At 33.7% G+C, this 23,567-nt stretch overlaps 1 protein-coding gene across 1 annotated transcript in view; it reads left to right on the top strand.

Annotated features, from left to right (window-relative positions):
• Positions 1-23,567, top strand: part of LAMA2 (laminin subunit alpha 2) — a 660,685-nt gene that overhangs the window by 380,434 nt on the left and 256,684 nt on the right. The window contains exons 19-22 of the mRNA XM_049771159.1: positions 403-614; positions 3,626-3,732; positions 14,678-14,858; positions 18,711-18,847. Of these exons, the coding sequence (XP_049627116.1) occupies positions 403-614; positions 3,626-3,732; positions 14,678-14,858; positions 18,711-18,847 (637 nt within the window). The remainder of the gene's footprint in view (positions 1-402; positions 615-3,625; positions 3,733-14,677; positions 14,859-18,710; positions 18,848-23,567) is intronic.

Below are 23,567 nucleotides of genomic sequence, written 5' to 3' on the forward strand. Positions count from 1 at the left end.
AAAATGTAAGCCTTATATATTTGTACAGAAAACAACCAAATGAATAGAAACATGTGTGATATGTTGTACTACAAAGGTTTTCCAATATGCACCTGGATTCCTCTAGAGTGTCAGCAGCAGTTTCATTATTTTGCTTCGTCTTGTCTTTAGTGCCTGTAACAAGATTTTTTTTTTTAATCCTGGCTAAAATCTAATTACTGGTGTAGATGGCAGGATTTCATCTTGTATTTGCACTGTCATAGAAAAACAGTTTTTTTAATCACCTGGCATTTGAGAAGAGGAGATCTTAAAAGGAGAACACATGATCATGAATAGGAGTAGTGTGAAAAATATATAAATATTGCTGCTGATGGGTTTAATGAATCCCTGCCAAATACTTACTGATGTAATTCTTCACCTTAGGTGTGCAGAAGGCTATTTTGGACAACCTTCAGTACCTGGAGGATCATGTCAGCCTTGCCAATGCAATGACAACCTTGACTTCTCCATCCCTGGCAGCTGTGACAGCTTGTCTGGCTCCTGTCTGATATGTAAGCCAGGTACAACAGGCCAGTACTGTGAGCGTTGTGCTGATGGATATTTTGGAGATGCAGTTGATGCAAAGAACTGTCAGCGTAAGTCTTGAACTATTGATGCTCATGACAGAATTGATGTATTGCATCTCAAAGTAGCTGATGAGTTCCTGAGTGGGGACTGGGGAGGGGGAAATGATGTGAAATACATGTATGATAGATGCAGCCTGCACACACAGTCAGAACATTTCGAAATATGTTTTGCACTGAGTATATACTTTGAAAATTCTGCATTATAGACATTTTTTAATGATGCATATATATTTCTGTTTGTTTGGAATGAACATTTTACAACAAACTTACATTTATAATTAGAAGTAAGAACTTGTAAAATCTAAATTCATTATTTATCCTTTATGGTTTTTATAAATTTTAATATTTTTTCTTTTGAAATATATATATTTATCCTATTAGTACCTTCCCATAGATATTAATCTTCTAGCTTCCATAGTAAACAATACATTCCTGCATTAATAAACTTGCATTTTATAGTGTCCATTCTGCCATTTCAAATTGTCAAGTGAATATCTTTCACATTTAGACTACTAGTAGTTTTCATCTTTTATTTCCCAAACCAGTGATTGCAGGACTTGATCTATTTTAGTTGGTGTACTACTTCCCTCATCTTTGCCTCCTTAGCTATATTATTCAGTATTGCATGGAATTTTCAGACACTTTATATTGTCATTGGTATATAATGCAAAGATGATATTATTGCTAAAGCTTGAGAACCTAAGATCATGTTAACTATAAATTGCTAAATATTAGTTGCCATTGCCAGCTCCATCTGCTGGGAAAGTATTTAGGCCAAGCAGAGCAGGCATGATACCAGCCAAATATATCACTTCTAATCACCATCTTAGAAGACTTTATCTAATCACTCACTTTGGTGTCAGGACATAAAAATTTTACATAGTTTCTGTTATCTTGTCAACTATAAACATCTGAGAACCCGCATTTCAATAAGGAATGCTCATTTTTCCTTGCATGTTTAGAAATGGGTAACATCTTTTAAAATTATTAAATAAACTTATTCAATCTAAAATAACTCACTTGTTGGAATAATTGTGTATTTTAAAATAACTTTTGAATTGGCTATCATTTGATGCAAAACTTTTTTGCAGGTTTAGGTATATCTTGAGTCAATAGTTTCTCAGCATCTGTGTAGAGTTATAAGAAATTTAAGAGCATCTCCTGTTTAAAAATATCTGTATGATTCAGAGCTGTAATTTTTGGCAAGATATTTTATCTTATTAAATATCAGTTTTCTTGTTTTTATTTTTTGTTTTTGGTTTTGGGACCACACCCAATGATGCTCAGAGGTTATTCCTGGCTATGTGCTCAGAAATCACTCCTAGCTTGGGGGACCATATGGAAACCAAACCCAGGTCCAAGCTGGGTCAGCTGCGTGCAAGGCAAACACCCTACCATTGTGCTATCGCTCTGGTCCCACTATCAGTTTTTTTTTTTAAAGATGACAATTTTTTACAGAGACTTAAGGGTACAAAGAAAGTATACAAAGATACATGGAAAGTATACAATATCCATGTCCTGTCTATCCACTTGCTGAGATCTTGGGGTGTTCCTACATTTGGTAACTACATCGGTGGCTTCTTATTTAGAATAGGGCAGACCAGGGTACTATCTCCAACACCATATGTGCCCTACCATAGAGCACTGCCAGTAGTGATACATGAGTACAGAGCTATGAGTAAATCCTGTGAACAACTGGTGTGCCTCCAACAAAATAAAGAATAATTGATTAAAATATATTTATGGCACAAAAACTTAACTTGCAACAGTAAGAAATTAGATTAAATAGTCAGCATTTGAGTACTCAACATCTATTTATTCAATACTTTTATAATTGTAAATAATCTTTAAAATAAGCCTATTTCACATACATATTTCTATTTCACAGACATATTTGGAATATACATATTGATACTTAGAATTATTTTGTCATAGAAAATTTTCAGGTCCACTAGCAGCTACAAAATATATAATAAAATTGATAAACCATCATTATATTTTTCACTCATGGACTGAATATTTACATCTTCTTATTTTTCTATTCCATTTTCATACTGCTTGCCTTCGATTGTTTCCAATATGTTCTCTATATCTGAGTTAGCACTTTGTTTCTATTAATTTATAGATTCTATATATAATTGTGTTCATACAAAATTTTTTTCACTCAGTCTGACTTATTTCACTAGATAGAGTGTCATCAATGGCAAGAATTTTATTTATTTTTTGGTCACATTCAGTGGTGTTTGGGGTTTTCTTTTGTCTGTGCGTTCTGGGATCACTTCTGGCAGTGCAAGGGGACCATATAGAGTAATGAGATCCCAAGTTGGTGGATTGAGAGGCAAATGTCTTACCAACTGTACTATCTCTCTGGCAAAAATTATCTTATTTATATAGATGAAAACTAATAATAAACTAATATGTATATATCCACTAATGAATATTTATGATGTTCCCATATCTTGTCTTTAAAATAATATTAAACGATGAACATTAGAGTGCTTATATACTTATATTAATGTTGTTTTTTCTAATTTGAATAAAAATTCAAAATAAGAATTATGTGCTGTATGGTAGATTTTTTACTCTAAGACTATCCATACTGTTTTGTAGAATAACATATAAGCTTACAATTTCTTTCTGCCTTCTTTGTCCCTAACTTGTGTTTTTTATAATAGTCATATAGCATGTGTGAAGTAATATCTCATTGTGATTTGATTTGCATTTCCTTGTTAATTTGTAATGAACATCTTTTTAGCTTCTGTATGTCTTCATTAAAATTGACTTTTAACATATACCCTTTATTTATTTTCTATTGAGCTGTATGTGTTCTTAAATACTCTGGATTTAGCACCTTTTATGAGATATGTGTGATTTGAAAACATTCTTTCTCATTTAGTAGGCTGCCTTATTCTGTTGAACATTTCTTTTGCTGTAAAAAAGTGATTTAGTTTGACATAATTCCACATAAAATTTTAACTTTTGATACTTTTATTTTTAACATTAAGCTCATTTTTTAACAGCTTGTCAATGCAATGCCAATGGCTCCCTCTCTGATATATGCAACACTAAGACAGGACAATGTGAATGCAAACCCAATGTAAAAGGATGGCGTTGTGATGAATGTAAGGTAAGGAGCAGGAACTGACCAGTGAATTTCTCTCTCCTTAAAAGCTCTGATAAGCCTCAATGTCATATTCTCTAGTGTTAAATAGTCTAGAATTATCTAGTTGTATGTTAAATAGAGCAAATTCTTTTGTATACAAGGATATAGTATGATCACAGTCTATGAGATATAGATATTCTTTCATTAGATTTACATTTTTGTCAGAATAAAAAGCCACACCTTTTTTTTTAGTAAGCTCTTTTTTTTAAGTCTATTATTTAAAACTGAGTCCAGTCTGATCTCCGAACTCAAATTTAAGGAGCTGTACTCAGACCCTGGCCATTTTGTTCTCATATCAGGACCTCCAACAAGCATTAAGGCCAGCATAGTTAGGTCTTAAAGGCATTGGCTAGGCCCTGGAAAGCCTCACCTCTCAGGCCCACAAGTCAAAGGCAGGAGGCTGCATTTAAAAGTTCACCTTTTACACCAGTCTCAAACATAGGGCTGTACATGTAGGTACATAATCTTTCACTTCATCATATCTCACTGAGAAAATATACTAATAATCTTACTCTAGTCACCTATCTCCACAGCATCTCCCCACCCCCAAAAAATTTAGGTGCCAAAGTTACATGAGGAAGCAATGAATATGGTAGCATTGAAGACTCAGTCATGAACAGTTTATGAACTATCTCATAAGGTTTTATTAGAGAGGAAATGTTGACTATGTTTAATGAGTTCAAAGAAATAATAGAACAGATGACCATAAAACACAGGAGGATATAAGAGTAAAAATGAGAGAACAACAATGAGAAATTACAGAATTAAAGAATTCTTGGGTAAAATAAAAAGCTAATGAAAAAAACTAATAAAAATTACAGAATTAAAGAATTCTGTAGGTGAAATAAAAAGTCTCAGCAGCAGATTAGCAATAGTTAAATACAAAAATCAGTGAACTGCAGGATGAGGTACAGAAAACATCCAGAAAACATCAGAAGATGGGGGGGGAGGGAAGCTCTAAAAATAAATGAAAGTTAGAAAAGAAAATGCTACAATTAATTCAAATTGTAACAATATAAGAATCATCAGGGTATGAGAAGGACAAGAAGGAAACCCTGATGAAGAAGCAAGAGTTAAAGATATCATTGCAAAATTCTCCAAACTGGAGACTCATGCACTCATATCCAAGAAGTTCAAGGGGTACAAACTAAAAATACAAATAAAAATATTCCAAGATGCATCTGAATCAGATTGATAAAAACCATACAGAAGGGCGCAGGAGCCATCTTGGGCCATGCAGTTTCCAGCTGCCTGAGACTGGATTTCATCAGCGTTCCTGCCTGCTTCAGAGGTGGGTCGGGACATACACACACTGATTCCTGCTGGTTTCTGCTGGGAGTCAGAAGGGTGCAGAAGCCATCTTGGGTCATGCTGTTTTTAACTGCCTGAGACTGGATTTCATCAGCGTTCTTGCTGGTGATCCTGCCTGCTTTAGAGGGGGTTGGAAGGTACACACACTGATTCCTGCTGGTTTTTGCTGGGAGTCAGAAGGGCAAAGAAGCCATCTTGGGCCATGCGGTTTCCAGCTGCCTGAGACTGGATTTCATCAGTGTTCCTGCCAGTGACCCTGCCTGCTTCAGAGTGAGAGACAGAATTGAGGAACTCTGCTGGAACTCAGATGCCAGCACCCCTATCTGCCTGTCTTCTATGCTGTGCTCTATTTTCAGCCTGATTTCATCCTGTGTGTGGCTCATCTGCAGATGGCTCACCTTCCCTGGAGCCTTCCCTGGAGGTGAGTTTACAAGCCCAGAAAGGAGGAGCTGCTGAACTCTGCTAGAACTCAGATGCAAGAACCCCTATATGCCTGTCTTCTGTGCTGCTGTGTGTGGCTCATCTGCGGATGGCTCACCTTTCCTGGAGCCTCAGGCCCTCAGAACAGTGGAATAGGCTTGAATACTCAGAAAATGTTCCCCAGACATACTATCACCTAATTTTTGATAAAGGAGTAAGAAATCCTAAATGGAGCAAAGAAAGCCTCTTCAACAAGTGGTATTGGCAAAACTGGCTAGCCACTTGCAAAAAATTGAACTTAGACCCCCAGCTAACATTATGTACGAAGGTTAAATCCAAATGGATGAAGGACCTCGATATCAGACTCGAAACCATAAGGTATATAGAACAACACATAGGCAAAACACTCCAGGACATTGAGACTAAAGGCATCTTCAAAGAGGAAACTGCACTCTCCAAGCAAGTGAAAGCAGAGATTAACAGATGGGAATATATTACACTGCGAAGCTTCTGCACCTCAATAGAAATAGTGCCCAGGATACAAGAGCCCCCCACTGAGGGGGAGAAACTATTCACTCAATACCCATCAGATAAAGGGCTAATCTCCAAAATATACAAGGCACTGATAGAAATTTACAAAAAAAAATCTAATCCCATCAAAATATGGGGAGAAGAAATGGACAGACACTTTGACAAAGAAGGAAAACAAATGGCCAAAAGACACATGAAAAAATGCTCCACATCACTAATCATCAGGGAGATGCAAATCAAAACAACTATGAGGTACCACCTCACACCCCAGAGATTGGCACACATCACAAAGAATGAGAACAAGCAGTGTTGGCGGGGATGTGGAGAAAAAGGAACTCTTATCCACTGCTGGTGGGAATGCTGTCTAGTTCAACCTTTATGGAAAGCAATATGGAGATTCCTCCAAAAACTGGAAATCGAGCTCCCATATGACCCAGCTATACCACTCCTAGGAAAATAAACCAGGAACACAAAAATACAATACAAAAATCCCTTCCTTACACCTATATTCATTGCAGCACTATTTATCATAGCAAGACTCTGGAAACAACCAAGATATCCTTCAACAGATGAATGGCTAAAGAAACTGTGGTACATATACACAATGGAATATTATGCAGCTGTCAGGAGAGATGAAGTCATGAAATTTTCCTATACATGGATGTACATGGAATCTATTATGCTGAGTGAAATAAGTCAGAGAAAGAGAGAGAGAGAGAGAGAGAGAGAGAGAGAGAGAGAGAGAGAGAGAGAGAAAGACACAGAATGGTCTCACTCATCTATGGGTTTTAAGAAAAATGAAAGACATTCTTGCAATAATAACTTTCAGACACAAAAGAGAAAAGAGCTGGAAGTTACAGCTCACCTCATGAAGCTCACCAGAAACAGGGATGAGTTTAGTTAGAGAAATAACTACATTTTGAACTATCCTAATAATGAGAATGTACGAGGGAAATAGAAAGCCTGTCTAGAGTACAGGTGGGGGTCGGGTGGGGAGGAGGGAGATTTGGGACATTGATTATGGGAATGTTGCACTGGTGATGGGTGGTGTTCTTTACATGACTGAAACCCAAACACAATCATGTATGTAATAAAGTTGTTTAAATAAAAAATTAAAAAACCATAGAGAAGGAAAACAATGATAAAAATTATAAGGAGCATCAATAAGAGTAGAAGATTATCATACAAAAACCTCCAGCCAGAAACAGTTGGGAGATATAGTGAATAACTGAATGAAATTAATACCTTATAAAGAATATTTTATCTAGACATAGTTTCAGAATTGAAGAAGTTATACACAGCTATATGGATAAGCAACAGCTCAATAAATTCATAGGTGCAAAACAATCTCTACAATAAGAACTTAAAGAGTTACTTTAAGACAACTGTAATAAACATGCCATATTTCTACAGAAAGGTGGTACAAAACTACATAATAATAATTTCAATCATTATAAACTATCTTAATGCACTAATTAAGAGATACAGAGAGGCAGGGTGGATTAAAAAACTCCATCCAACCTTCTGATGATTACAGGAAACATTTCTGAACAGTAAGCACAAACAAATTCAAAAATCAAAGGGTAGAAAACAATATTTCAAGCAAACAACTTGGGCCCGGAGAGATAGCACAGTGGTGTTTGCCTTGCAAGCAGCTTATCCAGAACCAAAGGTGGTTGGTTCGCATCCCGGTGTCCCATATGGTCCCCTGTGCCTGCCATGAGCTATTTCTGAGCAGACAGCCAGGAGTAACCCCTGAGCACTGCCTGGTGTGGCCCTAAAACCAAAAAAAAAAAATAAATAAATAAACAAAAACCAAAAAAAATCCCCCAAAACCAAAACAAAACAAAACAAAATAAAAATCAAGCAACCAACTGCATAACTAGGTGGCCATACTAGCTATTAGACAATATTGTTCTCAGCATTAAAAACATTATGAGATAAAGAAGCTTATTTCTCAAAGACCAGAAGAAAAAACTCAAACTCCTATACAATCACGTACATGACCAGGGATCAGCAAAAAAATACTATTAATATAGAGGCTAAAGAGATAGCATGGAAGTAGGTCATTTGCCTTGCATGCATAAGGACTGTTGTTCGAATTCCAGCATATCAGATGCTCCCCTGAGTCTACCAGGAGTAAGAAGGAAGAAAAGGCCTTAAAATGTATAAGTACCATGACATCACAGCCCAAGAAACTGGAAAACAACTGATAAAAGGAGCCTAAAATTAAACTAATCTAAAACTTAGAGAAGCAATTAATTTTTTGTTTTTTGATTTTTTGGGGTCACACCCTGCAGCGCTCAGGGTTACTCCTGGCTCTATGCTCAGAAATTGCTCCTGGCAGGCACAGGAACCATATGAGATACTGGGATTCAAACCACCTACCTTCCTGCTGCATATGCAAGGCAACCTTACCTCTATGCCTAACCTCCATGCTATCTCTCCGGCCCAGGAGAAATTAATTAATGAAAGACTTCCCCTTAAGATTAGGCACAAAAAAAGGGTTCTTTCTCTCAGTATTTGTATTCAAATTAGTATTGGAAATATCTGTCAAATAAATTAGGCTAACTAAGTAACCTGACTAAAGAGGTGTGAAAGACTCATACAAAGAAAACTGTAAAACACTACTTCAAAAAAAAACACTACTTCAAGAAATAAAAGAGGGCATAAGTAAACAGAAACACATATCCTGATCATAGTTTGAGAGGATTAATATAATTAATGTAATATATAATATAATTAAGTTTATACTAATTAAAATGGCAATACTCCTAAAACACTTTACATAATCAATGCTGTTATTATTAGACTATCCATGATATTTTTCAAGAAATAGATCAAACATTCCTAAATTCACATGGAAAATACCCCTTCCCAATATATAAAGCAAACCTTGTTTTTCCTTAGGTGGGAGGCATTACTTTCCCCAACTTCAAATTAAAAAATGAGAGTAATTAACACAGCCTGGTATGGGATAATGTAGATCCTCAGATCAACAGAATAGAATAGAAAACAGAGAGACAGACTCTCATATATATGGCCAGATAATCTTAAATAAAGGAGAAAAAACAAGTGGACTAAGAAAGCTTCTTCAACAAGTGGTAATAATTGACTTGTCAAATACAAAGACAATAAACAAACAAAACCCCTCAGAACTCTTTTTAACGCCAGGCACAAAAATTAGATCGAAATGGATTAAGATCTAGATATGGGGTCTTAATTGTTAAAATACATAGAGAAAAATATAGAACTCTTCATGAGATTGAATCTAGATCTTTAAGGGAAAAAATGCTTCTCTTTGTTCAAGCAAAAATAAACAATTGGGACTACATTAAATTAGTAAACTTCAGCACTTCAAGGAAATGATGACCAAAATACAAAGACAATGTACAGACTGGGAAAAATCATTTGTTCACCAATCATTGAACAAAGGATTAATATTCAAGTTATATAAATAACTGGTAAATCTCTGCATGACAAAAACATCCAACTCTATCGAAAATGGAAAGATAAACAAGACCATCCTAAAAGAAGAGATAAAAATGACCAAAGACATATGAAAAGTACTCATTTTCACTAGTTACCAGAAAAATAAAAATAAGTGAGACATCACCCCATACCACAGAGACTGGTATTCATAGAGAAGAACAACTAGTGGTGATTAAAAACATTCAGCAGGATAATTGATATTCAGTTAGAAGCTTGTCACAGGATTAGGGGATAAACATGAAGGAAGGGACAATGGGGGAGAAGAAAAGTATTTGTCACAGAGGTATGTTGTGGGGCAGGAAAAAAATCAGGGACATTTGTGGAGGAAACTAGACCCCAGAGAAAGTATTGGTGTTGGGATAATGTATGCCTGAAACTGAATCATAAATCTCTTTGTAACTTTGTAATTCAATAATGAAAAAATGTCAGTTCCTATGAGTACCCTATTCAGCACAAGTTTTAAGAAGACAGTTTTATTATTTTATACACATCCTTTAGCTAGCCAGAAACAAATACAAATGCAAATACACTGCTCTCTGTCCTTGAACATACAGCCCTCTCTTCAGTAAGGTGAATATCTTGCAATTTCCCCAAGAGCTTGGATGGATTTACATTACCTCTTTTACATTAATATATTTGAGATGGGGGCTAAGAATAGAAAGGGGATATAGAGATAGTCCAGAGGTTCAGGCATTTGTAGTCTACCTTGATTTGACCCTTGAACGATGCAGCCTTGCCGCTCCATTGAGCAGACCTAGATAATATAATGGGGTGACATGATGGTCTCAGACACCACAAAGCCTGAGCAGCACCTTATCGTGAGATCCTTGTATAAGCAGACAGAAGCTCTCTCAGATTTCTAACTGGTCTTTCTGTAAGAAATGTGAACATTTCATTTGTTTCTATCTCTAAATAACATTGTATGCTCTTTTTGTTGTTGTTCTGTTTTCTTCTCTTCACTTCTAAAGCCCAATATGTGGTGGAACTCAGAGACACAATTCTGTGTGTTATGTGACTGCAGTGCCCGTGGCTCTGTCTCACCACAGTGTGACATTACAGGAAGATGTATCTGTAAATCAGGCTTCCTAGGGAAACAGTGTCACCTCCACAGGCAGCTACACCAACAGAAGGAGCAGTCACGGAAAATACAGCAGGTTCTAGGGTCTTCCTTGAGGTGGGGTTTCACCACCTCCAGCGGGTGCCCTCGTGGTGCCTACCGGCCTGCAGCTCCGGTAATCCAAGAGGCCCTGCATGACTTGTGCATTTGCATGTTGTGTTCAGTGTGAAGTGATGACCTTCCCTGGTGGCATTTTACCGAATAGTGATTGCTAAGTGTGTAAAATGAAAAAGCCAATATTAAACCATTCTGCCTGAATGAAGATTTGCCTTTTAAAAATAAGCTCTCTTTATACCTTATGAAGTATATTCGGGGCCAAGGTAAAACACAGAGGTCTGGAGATCATGCTTTGCCTATAGGAGCCAGGGACCTTTCCCTGGCACCATGTTGCACCTTGAATCCAGCAAAATGATCCCAAACATGCTCAGGTATGACCCCCCAAAAGTCAAATAAAACAAAAAGGGAGTATATTTAAATTCATAGTTCCAGAATTTTTTTTATAAATATAGGGATGTAGAAAACAACAAAAGTTCTCATGTATAGTAACTTTTATATGACTTTAAGTGTGAAGGACCTGAGGCATAAATTGGAACAAACTTCTATTTTATAAATGAACAAATAAAGGAAAATATACAATAAAGTGATTTATTTGCCAAGAAAACTCAGTTCATTGGTTGACAATTCATCACAAGTAGTGAATTTATTTCAATATCATGTTACTCATCTATAACATGAGCAAAGGAAATATTTTCATACATTATAAATGCACAACACATAAAAATCAAGGTAGTATATATTTTCTATTAAAAATAGAAATTGATCCATCTTCTCATAAGGTAAAAAAATAAAAGAAGAAAAGAAAAAGATTCTAGAAACAATGCTGGAAGTAAGGAGCAAGAATGAAGAGAGGGAAAGGTCAGTTAAGTGGGTAAATTGCAGCACAGAATAACAAGAGTTGCCAGTGTAAGAATAGGGCCAGTAACTGTATTGAAGGTATGAATGGAAGGTGAGAGTGAAAAAAATGGTAAAGATGAAAGAAGAGGGAAAAAAAAGTGGCTTGATTTCTTGGCTCTTAATTGACATTTTTCTGAAGATTACTTCTGATATCCAACTGCCTCAGATCAAATTCTCAGCCTCACTACTTCCTAATTGTAAAAGAGTTTTTAAAATAGTTCTGTAATTCAGCTTCTTTATTCATAGTAGGATCCACTTCCTAGGATTTACGTCTGTTTGCTCTTTAAAAGAAATGCTGTGTTATTAGGGAAGAATTAAAACGGAGATTATAGTATGCCTAGGGGCAACTCCTGCAATACAGATTTATGTGAAAGGAAAGGGGTAAAAATGGAGTAGAAAAGCTTCATTTACTGCATGCTGCCCACATTTTATATCTTGCTTTGGCCAATAGAAATTACCCCAGCCAAATCTGCACATCAGAGTGAATTAAATATTCAGAGTTTAGCACTCTATGGTAATCAGTCATTGATGGGGATAAGTAGGAAGTGTATGCAGACCCAAAAGTGTGAAAATGCAGGTCAATGACACTGCAATTGTAGGCTCTTCTAGAGAGGAATGTGTTTAAGTACCTCTGGGGTGATTCCAGATGTAGTGAGAAGGCACACAGATCACAGGTAAATGTGATATACTATTACTATTATTACCAACATTTTCAATAATTATACTTCAAAGTGATATCAAAAACAATCATCTCTTTGCAGTAAAAGACAGGAGCTCATCCAAATCATCATCAACTATAATTATAAAAGTAACTCTACCCTAATTCATGCATTTTCCTACCACTTCAGCAGTAGTACTGTTCTTGAAACCATTTTTTTCTACACAGTATGTGTGAGTTAAGGGCAAAGATTCTCAAGGCCACAGGCTGATATGGAAACCTTACTTCTTGTTATATGATGACTTTAAGCCAATTAATTGATCTCTCTGTACTTCAGTTTCATTAGTTATTTGGGAAAGGTGATGATGATAAAAACATCACCAATGATTGTCATAAAGATCAAATTAATTCATATTTGTTAAAGGCTTTAAAACAGCTCTTGGGACATAGTAAGGACAATATGTAGTCTCAGGTGTTATTATTATTCCAGATGAGAAAATGATTTTTGGAGCCCATTGGATTTGCCACTGAGACTACACATGCACTTTTTCCATATTTATTTTACCTTATTAATTTCAATTGCTGACTAGGATGTTTGCACCTTAAGGTTGTTGCTTCAAGGTTCTTTCCCCTAGTGTCTGAAATTAAATTTTGAACATCAAGTTTTATTAACTCTCATTAAATTTCTTTTATTAAAATTTTATTACTAAAATTGGGTAGCATTTGGATATAACTTAACCTTTAAAATGAATTATTAGCATTTTTCCTTTCTAGAAGTTTGTGTTCAGTGTCTCTCTCCCATCACATTACTCTAAGTAAATTAATTTTGATAAAAACTATTTTACTTCACTAAAAATACTCTAAATTAAAATGGATTACTTGAATATTTCGAAAGAGAATTAGAAACTTTCCTTCAAGTTACTCCATAATAAAATTTTGAACTTTTGTTGATAACTTTGATTTTAAATTTTACATAATTTCTGTATATTTATACATCATATGAATATATACTATATTAATTTTCAGAAAATCATGACTATAAAGTTTAGCAATATAATTCATTTTTCCAAGCCAAGACAAATTTGGAAATAAAATGAATGCAACAGTAACACATGGTTTAGATATTTTTGAAAAATATCATGTTCTAGTCTTTAATTCCCCTATATATATTTTTCTTTGTGAGTGTCTGAGCAATGTTATGTCATAGTGTTCATATAACTTTATACTTTATAACATAATGTCATTTCTTAAGAATGTGCATTAACATAATTAAAACTGCTTTAAGCCCTAATTTAAATGATTGCATATCATCTTATAGCTTAAATGCATCAAAATTGCATTAAACATTTCCTCAAACATAAAAATATAAGTAAATAGGTGAACAAAAAATAAAAAATAAGTGAATAAATAATGTTGCAATGGAAATACTCCTGTTTAACGTTTCTCTGATTTCTAATAATATCTCAAAGTACCCAGAATTTTACATTGAAGCCCTTTTAAAAATGAAATATAAGTTTATATTTCTTCAAATAACTTGATTTTAATTTAAAAGTTACATTGTTAGAAATCTCTTAATCATTTAATGAAATCTGAACTAAAAGTCATATTATTAAATGAAATAATTTAAATGTTTATAAAACTCAAACATTTTACATTTAAAAAACAAAACAATTTTTAATATCATCAGTATTTTCTTTTAGAATTTTTGAATACTACTTAGAATAATGAAAATTACGGGGGCCAAGGAGATAGCACAGAGCATTAGGGCTTTTGCCTTGCATGCAGCTGATACAGGACCAATGGTGCGTTCAAATCCTGGCACCCCATATGATCCCCTGAGCCATCCAGGAGCGATTTCTGAGTGCAGAGCCAGGAGTAACCCCTGAGCACCTCTGGGTGTGATCCCAAAAATAACAAAATACAATAAATAAACAAATAAATAACCTTACTTTAAAAATAGTACTTATGGGTAGATGACAAAAATGTGATTATTAGAGGGAAAATAATTTATTTTGCTTTGTGGTTGCACAAATACAATATGAAAGTATTTTACCATTTGTAAATAGTTCATAATCTGAAAGTAATTATATTAATAATAAAGTAAATTTTAATTTCAATTAAAATAGTACTCTCACCCCATAGCATATTCTCACATTGTTGGCAGTTTGTTGAAAAGGATGGTAAAAATGGCACTTAATTAGTGCCCTAATCTACTATTGATCCTGATGAAACTTCAAATTAATTATTTCTATTTGGATACCATGAAAAATGTCCAATAGTTTGTGTGACAAGCTAGTTGTCATATTACCATTGAAAAACCTTGCTAATTCCAAGACTTTCTTTCCCTCCTAATCATGTTTGCATTGTGTGTTTTTATCCATTATGAGTTAATTGATTTATATTAACACTTTCTCTTCCTATGCCAGCCTAAAACCTTCGGCCTACAATCAGGAAGGGGCTGCCTTCCCTGCAATTGCAATTCCTTTGGTTCTAAATCATTTGATTGTGAAGAAAATGGTCAGTGTTGGTGCCAGCCTGGAGTCACAGGAAAGAAATGTGACCGCTGTGCTCATGGCTATTTCAAGTTCCAAGAAGGAGGTTGCACAGGTCAGTAAACAAAACATCCCTGATATTTGTTCTCTTATGAGGTTTGACTTATGCAACAGTTTTTTGGTTTTGGCATTCCCAAAGATTATAGGAAAGGCATCTTGCTATGACATATCATGTTTAATCAAGTAAGTAAAGCTTTAGAATTTGAAATAAACTAATAAATTAAGTATTTGCATTTGAAAGAATTTTCTATAAATATTTCGGCCTGCAAGTACGCAGGAAATTTCATCAGCAGATCCCAAATTTGCTGTGTCTTTTCTCTGTGACCTCTATTGAACCACACACTCAAAGGCTTCTATGGATTAAGTCATATATTCACAAATATTCTGGTGTCAATGGTATTTTAGTTTAAACCTGACAGCCAGTCTAACAGAGTTAGACTATTGTGTAATTAGTTCAAATAACAGGGAAGCTAATATTTTTTTAGTATAAAAATGAAATATTTACATCTATCTATTAAGTATCTTGAAATATGTGATGTCCTGATGAAGAAACAAATTTGCTATCAATAATTGTTAGTTCATAGTAAATGCAAGACATTCTGATAATGATCAGTTCTCTCATATATATTCATATATATATATTCATTCATATATATATGAATATATATACCAGCCTTTCAAAAGTAATGATTTAATCAAATATGAAAGCTAGCACTACTAATGAAAGTAAATATTGAATGTTTTGAGTAGTGTGTTAAATTGGAATTTATTCTCATTCCAAAAATCACTGTTCAGTATTGTTTTTGTTTTCTAAGTCTACCGAAACTAAATAAACAATTTTTCTATACTCTTTTCACCTTAATACATTATGAAATTTTAAGACTTTACTATTGAATGCTGTAAGAAATTTATGTGAAAAGTGACAGGAATTGAATTATTATAAAAGTCAATTATCAGATATTCCTAACTACTTTTATTATACAGTTTTATCATAATAAGCAAACTATATTTTAAAATATGCTATGATCTTTAGATTAATCTATCAAACACTTTTGTTTAACATTAAATAATAAATATCAAGGGAACTTTTTGTTTCTGTGGTCCTATACTGGAGATATATTCAAGCATCCTATACCAGACATTATACAACATTATTTAAAATTATGTAATACCATAACATCTTTAAATGCAGATTTGTAGCTTCCTGACCTAGAAAAGAAAAACAGAAATCAAGCACAAAACAGACAGGTCAACATTGTAGTTGAAAGCTTCACTTACTCCAAAAATCCTACAACTGTTTAAGTAACAATTTATGTGACCTTCACTGTGTGAACTGGTCTTGCTTCACTGGGTTCTTTAAAGAGCTGGTTGAGTTAATGATACAAAATTTTTTAAAATAAAATATGCCACTTAAATTCTCTGCAAGTGTTTATCATTGCTGTTAGCATTATTTCTGTTTAACATTATCTGTTGCAGTGAACATTCTATTATACATACGGGGAAAACTAATTACTCAAGTCATCTTCGTATTCAGCATTATAATTCTATTGAAAAGCTATTAATACTTTCAATTTACATGTAATTTTTAAGCTGTCCTAAGATTTTTTCAACATGTACATTTATAAATAATGTTGATTCCCCCCAATAACATTTATAAAATATTTAGATTGAAATGAACAGTAACAGCAATAATAAAAAAGATATTTTAAACCCTATTTGACTCTAACTTATATCAAGTAATGTATTCTGGACAACTTTTATACTTGGCATAGAATGTTGTGAGCAATGATAATTATGATCACTTAAAACATTAAAAAATGACTTCATGCTGGAAAAATATGTAACAAACTGGATGCATGCTTCGCAGGTAGGAGGCCTGCGTTTGATTTTCAGCTCCACAAGGCTCTGAGAACTACTAGAAGCACTCAGGAGCACTTGACTGTGGTAACCACCCTGCACCACCAGATGTGTCCCCAAAACAAAACAAAAATAATGAACTTCATCAGATATCCTAAATTTGTTCTGGCAAATGATTTACATGTCTTCTGATCAATTAAAAGTTTCTTAGACTATCAAGGCTTCAATTTAAATCTAAGTACTCTTCTGTGATATGGATGCTTTAAAAACATACTCAATAACTGTCAACTGTGGCTAATAGTGACACGCATTTCTTATTGTCAATTTCTTGATACCAATGGCACCGAAGGTCTTAAATCTTCTTTCTGTGTTTTTTGATAAGTGAAATGTATGTGAACTTATCCCAAAATAGATGTTATAAAATGCCTTTTTATAAGGCATGGCTGGAGAGAGTAAGTGGATAATATTCTTGCCTTGCATGCAGTTTATTAGAACCTCTTAGGTAATCTTCTTTCCTAAGCACTGCCAGCAGTGATCAGGAGATTCCTAAGCACTGCCAGCAGAACCAGGAGTTAACTTTGATCGCTACTAGGTGTACTCCTGCCCCCCAAAAGAAATGAAATAAGACAGTTGCTAAACAACTTTAATATTGTGTGTTATGTGTCTGTATAATTAATGTTTTAATAATATGGTTTGAACTATATCAGTTTATTTGACTTATTTTATCAATAAACACAAATTTATTTTTTCCTTATAATTTTTATTAATATTTTTTCTTGAGCTTGTTTTAAGTCTATAACATTAAAGTATGTGTAAATTTATGTTTATTGGTAAGTCATTTAGCAGCAGTCTGGAAAAATACAGCAGGTGTAAGGAGCTTACTTTGCATAAGCCCGACATTGTTCAGTCTCTGGTACCACATTGGTCTCTTGAACAATGTCAGGAAACATTCAAAACAGTCAAAAGTAAGCCCTGGGGAGGGGCCCGAAGAGATAGCACAGTGGTGTTTGCCTTGCAAGCAGCCAATACAGGACCAAAGGTGGTTGGTTCGAATCCCGGTGTCCCATATGGTCCCCCATGCCTGCCAGGAGCTATTTCTGAGCAGACAGCCAGGAGTAACCCCTGAGCAACGCCGGCTGTGGCCCAAAAACTAAAAACAAAACAAAACAAAACCAAAAAATCAACAACGACAACAACAAAAAGCCCTGAGGAACACTACTTTGTGTTTCTGTCCCACAAAAAAGAACAATAACAAAACAGTAGCTAGGATTTGGTGGTCAAATGTTATGTACACATTTTCAATTGTTCAGGGTGATTGTGTACCCATTTTACATATCTAAATTTATTTATAATTCAACTGTAAAAAAAGATTTCCCTAACAGACTGATTTTAAAAAGCTTAGTCTGACCAATGGTTTTTATTACAAATTAATCTTCAAAAATTGGAAATTTTGTTTTTTATTATAAATACATTCCTTAAATGAATCACTATAAGATACACGTTTACAAAGTTGTTCGTGATTGAGTTTCAGCCATATAATGCCCAACAGCCATCAGCAGTGCACATTTCCCACCACCATGCCCCAGTGTCCCATCTGCCCTCCTCCTGCCTGCCTCTATGGCAGACAATGTTCTTCTCTCTCCTCTCTCTCTCTCTCTCTCTCTCTCTCTCTCTCTCTCTCTCTCTCTCTCTCTCCTTCATTCTCTATTTCTCCAGGAAAAAAATTATTACATATACAAAGCAGAAAATTATGAACTTTAAATACATCAAAACTAACATGATAAAAGTTACAAAACAATAAATCAATATGGAAATTGAAAACCAGTTGTTCTCTTCACGAATAAAAAGTAAAAAGTAGCCAGTTCGCTCTTCATGAACAAAAAGATTGAACAACACCTCTGTGAAATAGAGTATTTAAATATACAAATGATATAAGGGTAATTTTTCAAATTCAGTGGTTTCAAACATAGTATGAAAAATAAAATAACACTAATAAAAATCTTAATACTTAATATCAATATTTTTTTCTTTTCTCCTTTTACCCATGAAGCTTGTGACTGTTCCCATCTGGGTAATAATTGTGACCCAAAGACTGGTCAGTGCATCTGCCCTCCCAATACCATTGGAGAGAAATGTTCTAAATGTGCACCTAATACCTGGGGCCACAGTATTATCACTGGCTGTAAGGTGAGTGAATGGTATTATTTAACTGGTAATTTTTAAGGTTTTTGTACTGTCATTGCTATATAGTTAGCTATTTCAAATCAGGAATTACATTACAAAACAATATAAGGCTATCACGGTAGTGTGGTTGCAAATATTGATCAGTTTTCTACTTGTAGGAAAATTGAACCAAGTACACATTTATGCTGTTTTATGATGTCTGGCAAAAAAAAGAAGAAAGTCTATAATAAAACCAGATATATTAAGGACTACCTATAACATTACACACAGTAGAATATATCTGCAAGGTAAAAAGAAATGAGAAACTTACTAAAGTAATTTTCTAAAATTATGTAGGAATTGGACCAAATTAAACCTGGTTTATATTGACAGGAAGAAATTTAGAAGGATCTGCAGAGATACATTATTAGACCTTAACTTGAAAAGATCTTCCTTTGTTCCATTAATACAAAAATTGGAAAGGCCAGGCTCAATATCTGCATGGAAATAAACTTAAAAGATTGTTGCAGAAATATTGGTGAGACATAACAAAAAAGTGGACTTACAAATCTCTCTCTAGAAGGGGCTGGAGCAATAGTCTACTAGGTAGAACAGTTGCCTGGGTTTAATTCTCAGGCACCCCTCTAGTGTTCCCGGGGATCATTAGGAGTGCAGAGCCAAAAATAAGCCCTGAACATACCCAGGTGTGGCTTGAACATATAAATATGTTCATCCAATAAGGTTGTAGGCTATAGAATTCTTGCATTTATATGGTCTTGGTTAATCTTAAAAGGTAGGATGTAGGAGACTTACAGATGAGACCTGGGCCTTATTTTTTAAGTTTTTAATTTTTATTTTTTGCAAAGAGTAGATGACATGTCATTTACAGCTAGAGCAAATTAAAGAATGAGCAAGTACAGGACATTAAATTTATGTTGAGTTTTACATCAGTTTTTTTTTTTTTGCAGTTAATGGATAAAATAGAATTTACCCACTTAAAATGAAAAACTTAAAACAATGATTATAGTTGTGCAAACACTGTTCTGCTCCTTGGCTATTTCTAAAAATTTATATGATTTAAATTCATGGTGATCAATTTTTGTTTGACTTTTTAGATTACTTTTGCTCAGTCTTCTTTTATTTAAAATTAAATTTACCTTTGTGATTCAAACCTTGTATATTATTCATTTTCTTTTGAGTTATTTAAGCTTTTTAATAATATTATATTATATGACTTACTTATCACTTGATGTGCATTTGTATGATTTTTATCTTGATAATTTGTGAATAATTTTATGAATATTAATTTACAAAATAAAATTATGAATGAAGACAAACATTCCTTCTACATTCACAAGAATAGACTTGGGATACTAGCTTATTAATTTTAGCCATTCAATCAGTAATATATATTTTAATTCAATGCACATAACAGTTTATTAGTTTATATATTATTTTTGATTAATGTGTACAGAATTTTTATTCACTTTTTCCCTTAGGAGTGAGTTATAAATATTCTTTACCTATTATGAACTCAAGTACTCTAACAATGTTTATACATACATATTCTCTATATAAAGCTTTGAAGTATACTTTAGATATTCTATTTATTTTTTCAATTATCTCAGGTTTTGCTATAAATTTTAGAATGACTAAATTAGGTAGTAGACTTTATGATTATTCTGTCATTTTGAGAAATGGATTACTCTATCATTATATAATTCCTAATTATTTTATTAATATTCCTTGTCCTTAATTTTTTGGGGGGGGTATTTGGGCCACACCCGGTAACGCTCAGGGGTTACCCCTGGCTATGTGCTCAGAAGTTGCTCCTGGCTTGGGGGACCATATGGGACACCGGGGAATCGAACCGTGGTCTGTCCAAGGCTAGCGCAGGCAAGGCAGGCACCTTACCTTTAGCGCCACCGCCCGGCCCCATCCTTAATATTTTTTAATTTTTTGAAAAGAGGAGATAAAATGTCATTTACCGCTAGAGCAAACTTAAAAGAATAAGCAATGTCACCCTTTATTTTTGTGATACTGATTCTTTATGCCACTAATCTAATTTCATCAGCTCTCAAAAAAAAAACAAAACAAAAAAACCTAAAGATCTTTCTGCATATAACTAGAATTCTTGTGTAACTTACTTCTTTTAGGGTTTATATTCCTAAACATTTCCAAAGTCTACTCTCTAATTTTATATGCAGCCAGTTATAGTTACTTAGTTTAACTTTCACTGTATTTTAGTCAACAAACTGTCTTAAGTTTAACCTAATGTGTTTTTTAATCCAGGAAATCATAATCATTTGTTTTTATTGTTGAATATTTGAAAAATGGGTATTTCTTTTTGTTTGTTTGTTTGTTTTGGACTTACGTCAACTTAAGAGTAATAAGCCATATAACTAGGATACAAAGAATTACAAATTATATAAAAATGAAATATTTATATAATACCCAGTGTAACACAGAAGTCAACTAAGATTATGACTGAACTGTGTCCTTAAACTGCAGAGTAGTATAAGGCTATTGTTTAAGTTAATGAAAGTGATTCAAATAGATCAAATTGAGTTAAAGAATACTAGAAATGATGACTAAGTGTAACCTCTTTGATTCCATAGGAACTTTCTATAAAGATACGCACATTAATCCAATAAATTAGCACAAATGTAGACTTTCTTTACAAATACAATTAAATACATGAATACACTTAATTAGAATGCACTGTTTTTTTGTGGAAAAAATAGCATGGAACACAAAGGTATTAATTAGAAAGTTTAGTTCTCTAATCATAAATGACTTGTGTCATTTCTTTAATGAGAAAATTAAAAGTGAATGAAGAACTAATTTTTCTAATATCAACAGTCTAATTTTAAAGAACCATAGAACTTGTGTTTCTTTTTAAAATAAAAACAAAGCAAACATTTCTTGAATTTAAAAGGTTTTTGATTAGTATTAATAAGATAAAACTTTCATGTCTATTATTCTTTTAATTTTGTGTCCAAATTTTGCCCATGTTTTTTAATTCATGAATATGCTACTAAAAAATTCAGGAGGGTTTCATTCTACTCAAAAATCCTATAATGTGGGCAAGTTCTAATGAAAACTCTGAATTAAAATTGGTGCACTTCTTCAAGTTATATATTATAATGGACTCAAAACCACCTGGAAAAAATATATAGGTATTTGATTTTATATTTATGCAACATCAAATAAATATTAAGTTGATTGAAGGTGATTAATATTTTTAGTTGTTATGAACCCCTGTTGAAACCTAACTTTCCAAATGGATATTTTATAATTATGAATAATTACAACTGTTATAAATGTCTTATACATATTTATGAGAGCATGAGTAGTTGTATACTATTTAAAACACTTGAATGACGATAATCTAAATGGAAAGTGATTTGAGATTTATAGCTTTCTTTTCTTTGTGTCATGGATAATTTCTCTGTGCTGAGGTATGAGGACAGACATCATCTGAGCTTTTAATAAAGTAGAATACAAATCCTGCCAATTTTTACAGCCAGGCAAATAGTGCATAAATCCTCTAATAATAAACAAACATAACATTTAATTATGATTTACGTTTGATGTTGGCTATGGAGCTATCCAAACACATAGATAATGATCTCATTTATTCTCTACTATAATTTACTTATTTGAAAAGTTCATAAAGTCTATTTGTAATGTCATCTGGACTCAATGAATTAGTTCCTCTTTTTTTCTTTTTCTTTTTTACTTTTGACCACACCCAAAAGCATTCAAGGGTTATTCCAGGCTCTGCTCAGATAGTACTCCTGGCAGGCTCCAGGCTCAGAATACCATATGGAATGTCAGGGATCAAAATCAGATTGACCATGTGCAATGCAAAAGCCCTAACCACTGTGCAATCACTCCGGCTCAGTTCCTTATTTATTAAAACTCTTTTTTTAAATCAAATCACTGTGAGATACAGTCGCAAAGTTGTGGGTGATTGGGTTTCAGTCATACAATGTTCCAACATCCATTCCTAAGCAGTGTACACTTCCCACCACCAATTTCCCCAATTTCCCTCCTACCCCCGTGCCTGTGTCTATAGAAGTAACTTTTCATCTCTCTATTGTTTCCCCGTTTTTTTTCTTTTAGGCACTTTAGTTTAGAAAAATGTTTTTGAAAAGGTATCATGCATACCACTTTACTTCCTTTAATCACTCAGTTCTGGTCTTGAGAGATCACTTTAAATTAATATCATAATGGTACCTTCAATATCTTAAGAAACTCTTCTTTCATTTGTGAAAAATTTCTGATCATGGATGAATCCACCTGATCCTCGTTTCTATTGTCCTTAGAGTATTTTCATACTATTTTTATATCCTGCATATGAGTGCAGTCATTCTATGTCTTTTCCTCTAACGTTGATATATATATATATCATATATATATGATATATATATATATAAAGTTTCCACATCTATCCATGTATAAGCAAATTTCACATCTTTGTTTTTATTAAATGCTGTGTAATGTTTATTATGTAAAATTGAATACTCTTCTATTTTTATTCTCCATTGTTTTTTAACCTATTTATCTGTTCTTGGGTACTTTTCTTCCCCAGATTCTGGTTATTGTGAATAATGCTGCAGTGAATGTAGGGGTACAGATGTCTTTTCTGCATTTTTGGGAGGCCACTAGGGTATATTTCAGAAGTAGTATATCTAGGTCATATCTGCTCAGTTTGTAGTTTTCTTGACGAGTGTCCGTA

The sequence above is a fragment of the Suncus etruscus genome, chromosome 4 (genome assembly GCF_024139225.1).
Source record: "Suncus etruscus isolate mSunEtr1 chromosome 4, mSunEtr1.pri.cur, whole genome shotgun sequence".
NCBI classification, from domain to species: domain Eukaryota; kingdom Metazoa; phylum Chordata; class Mammalia; order Eulipotyphla; family Soricidae; genus Suncus; species Suncus etruscus.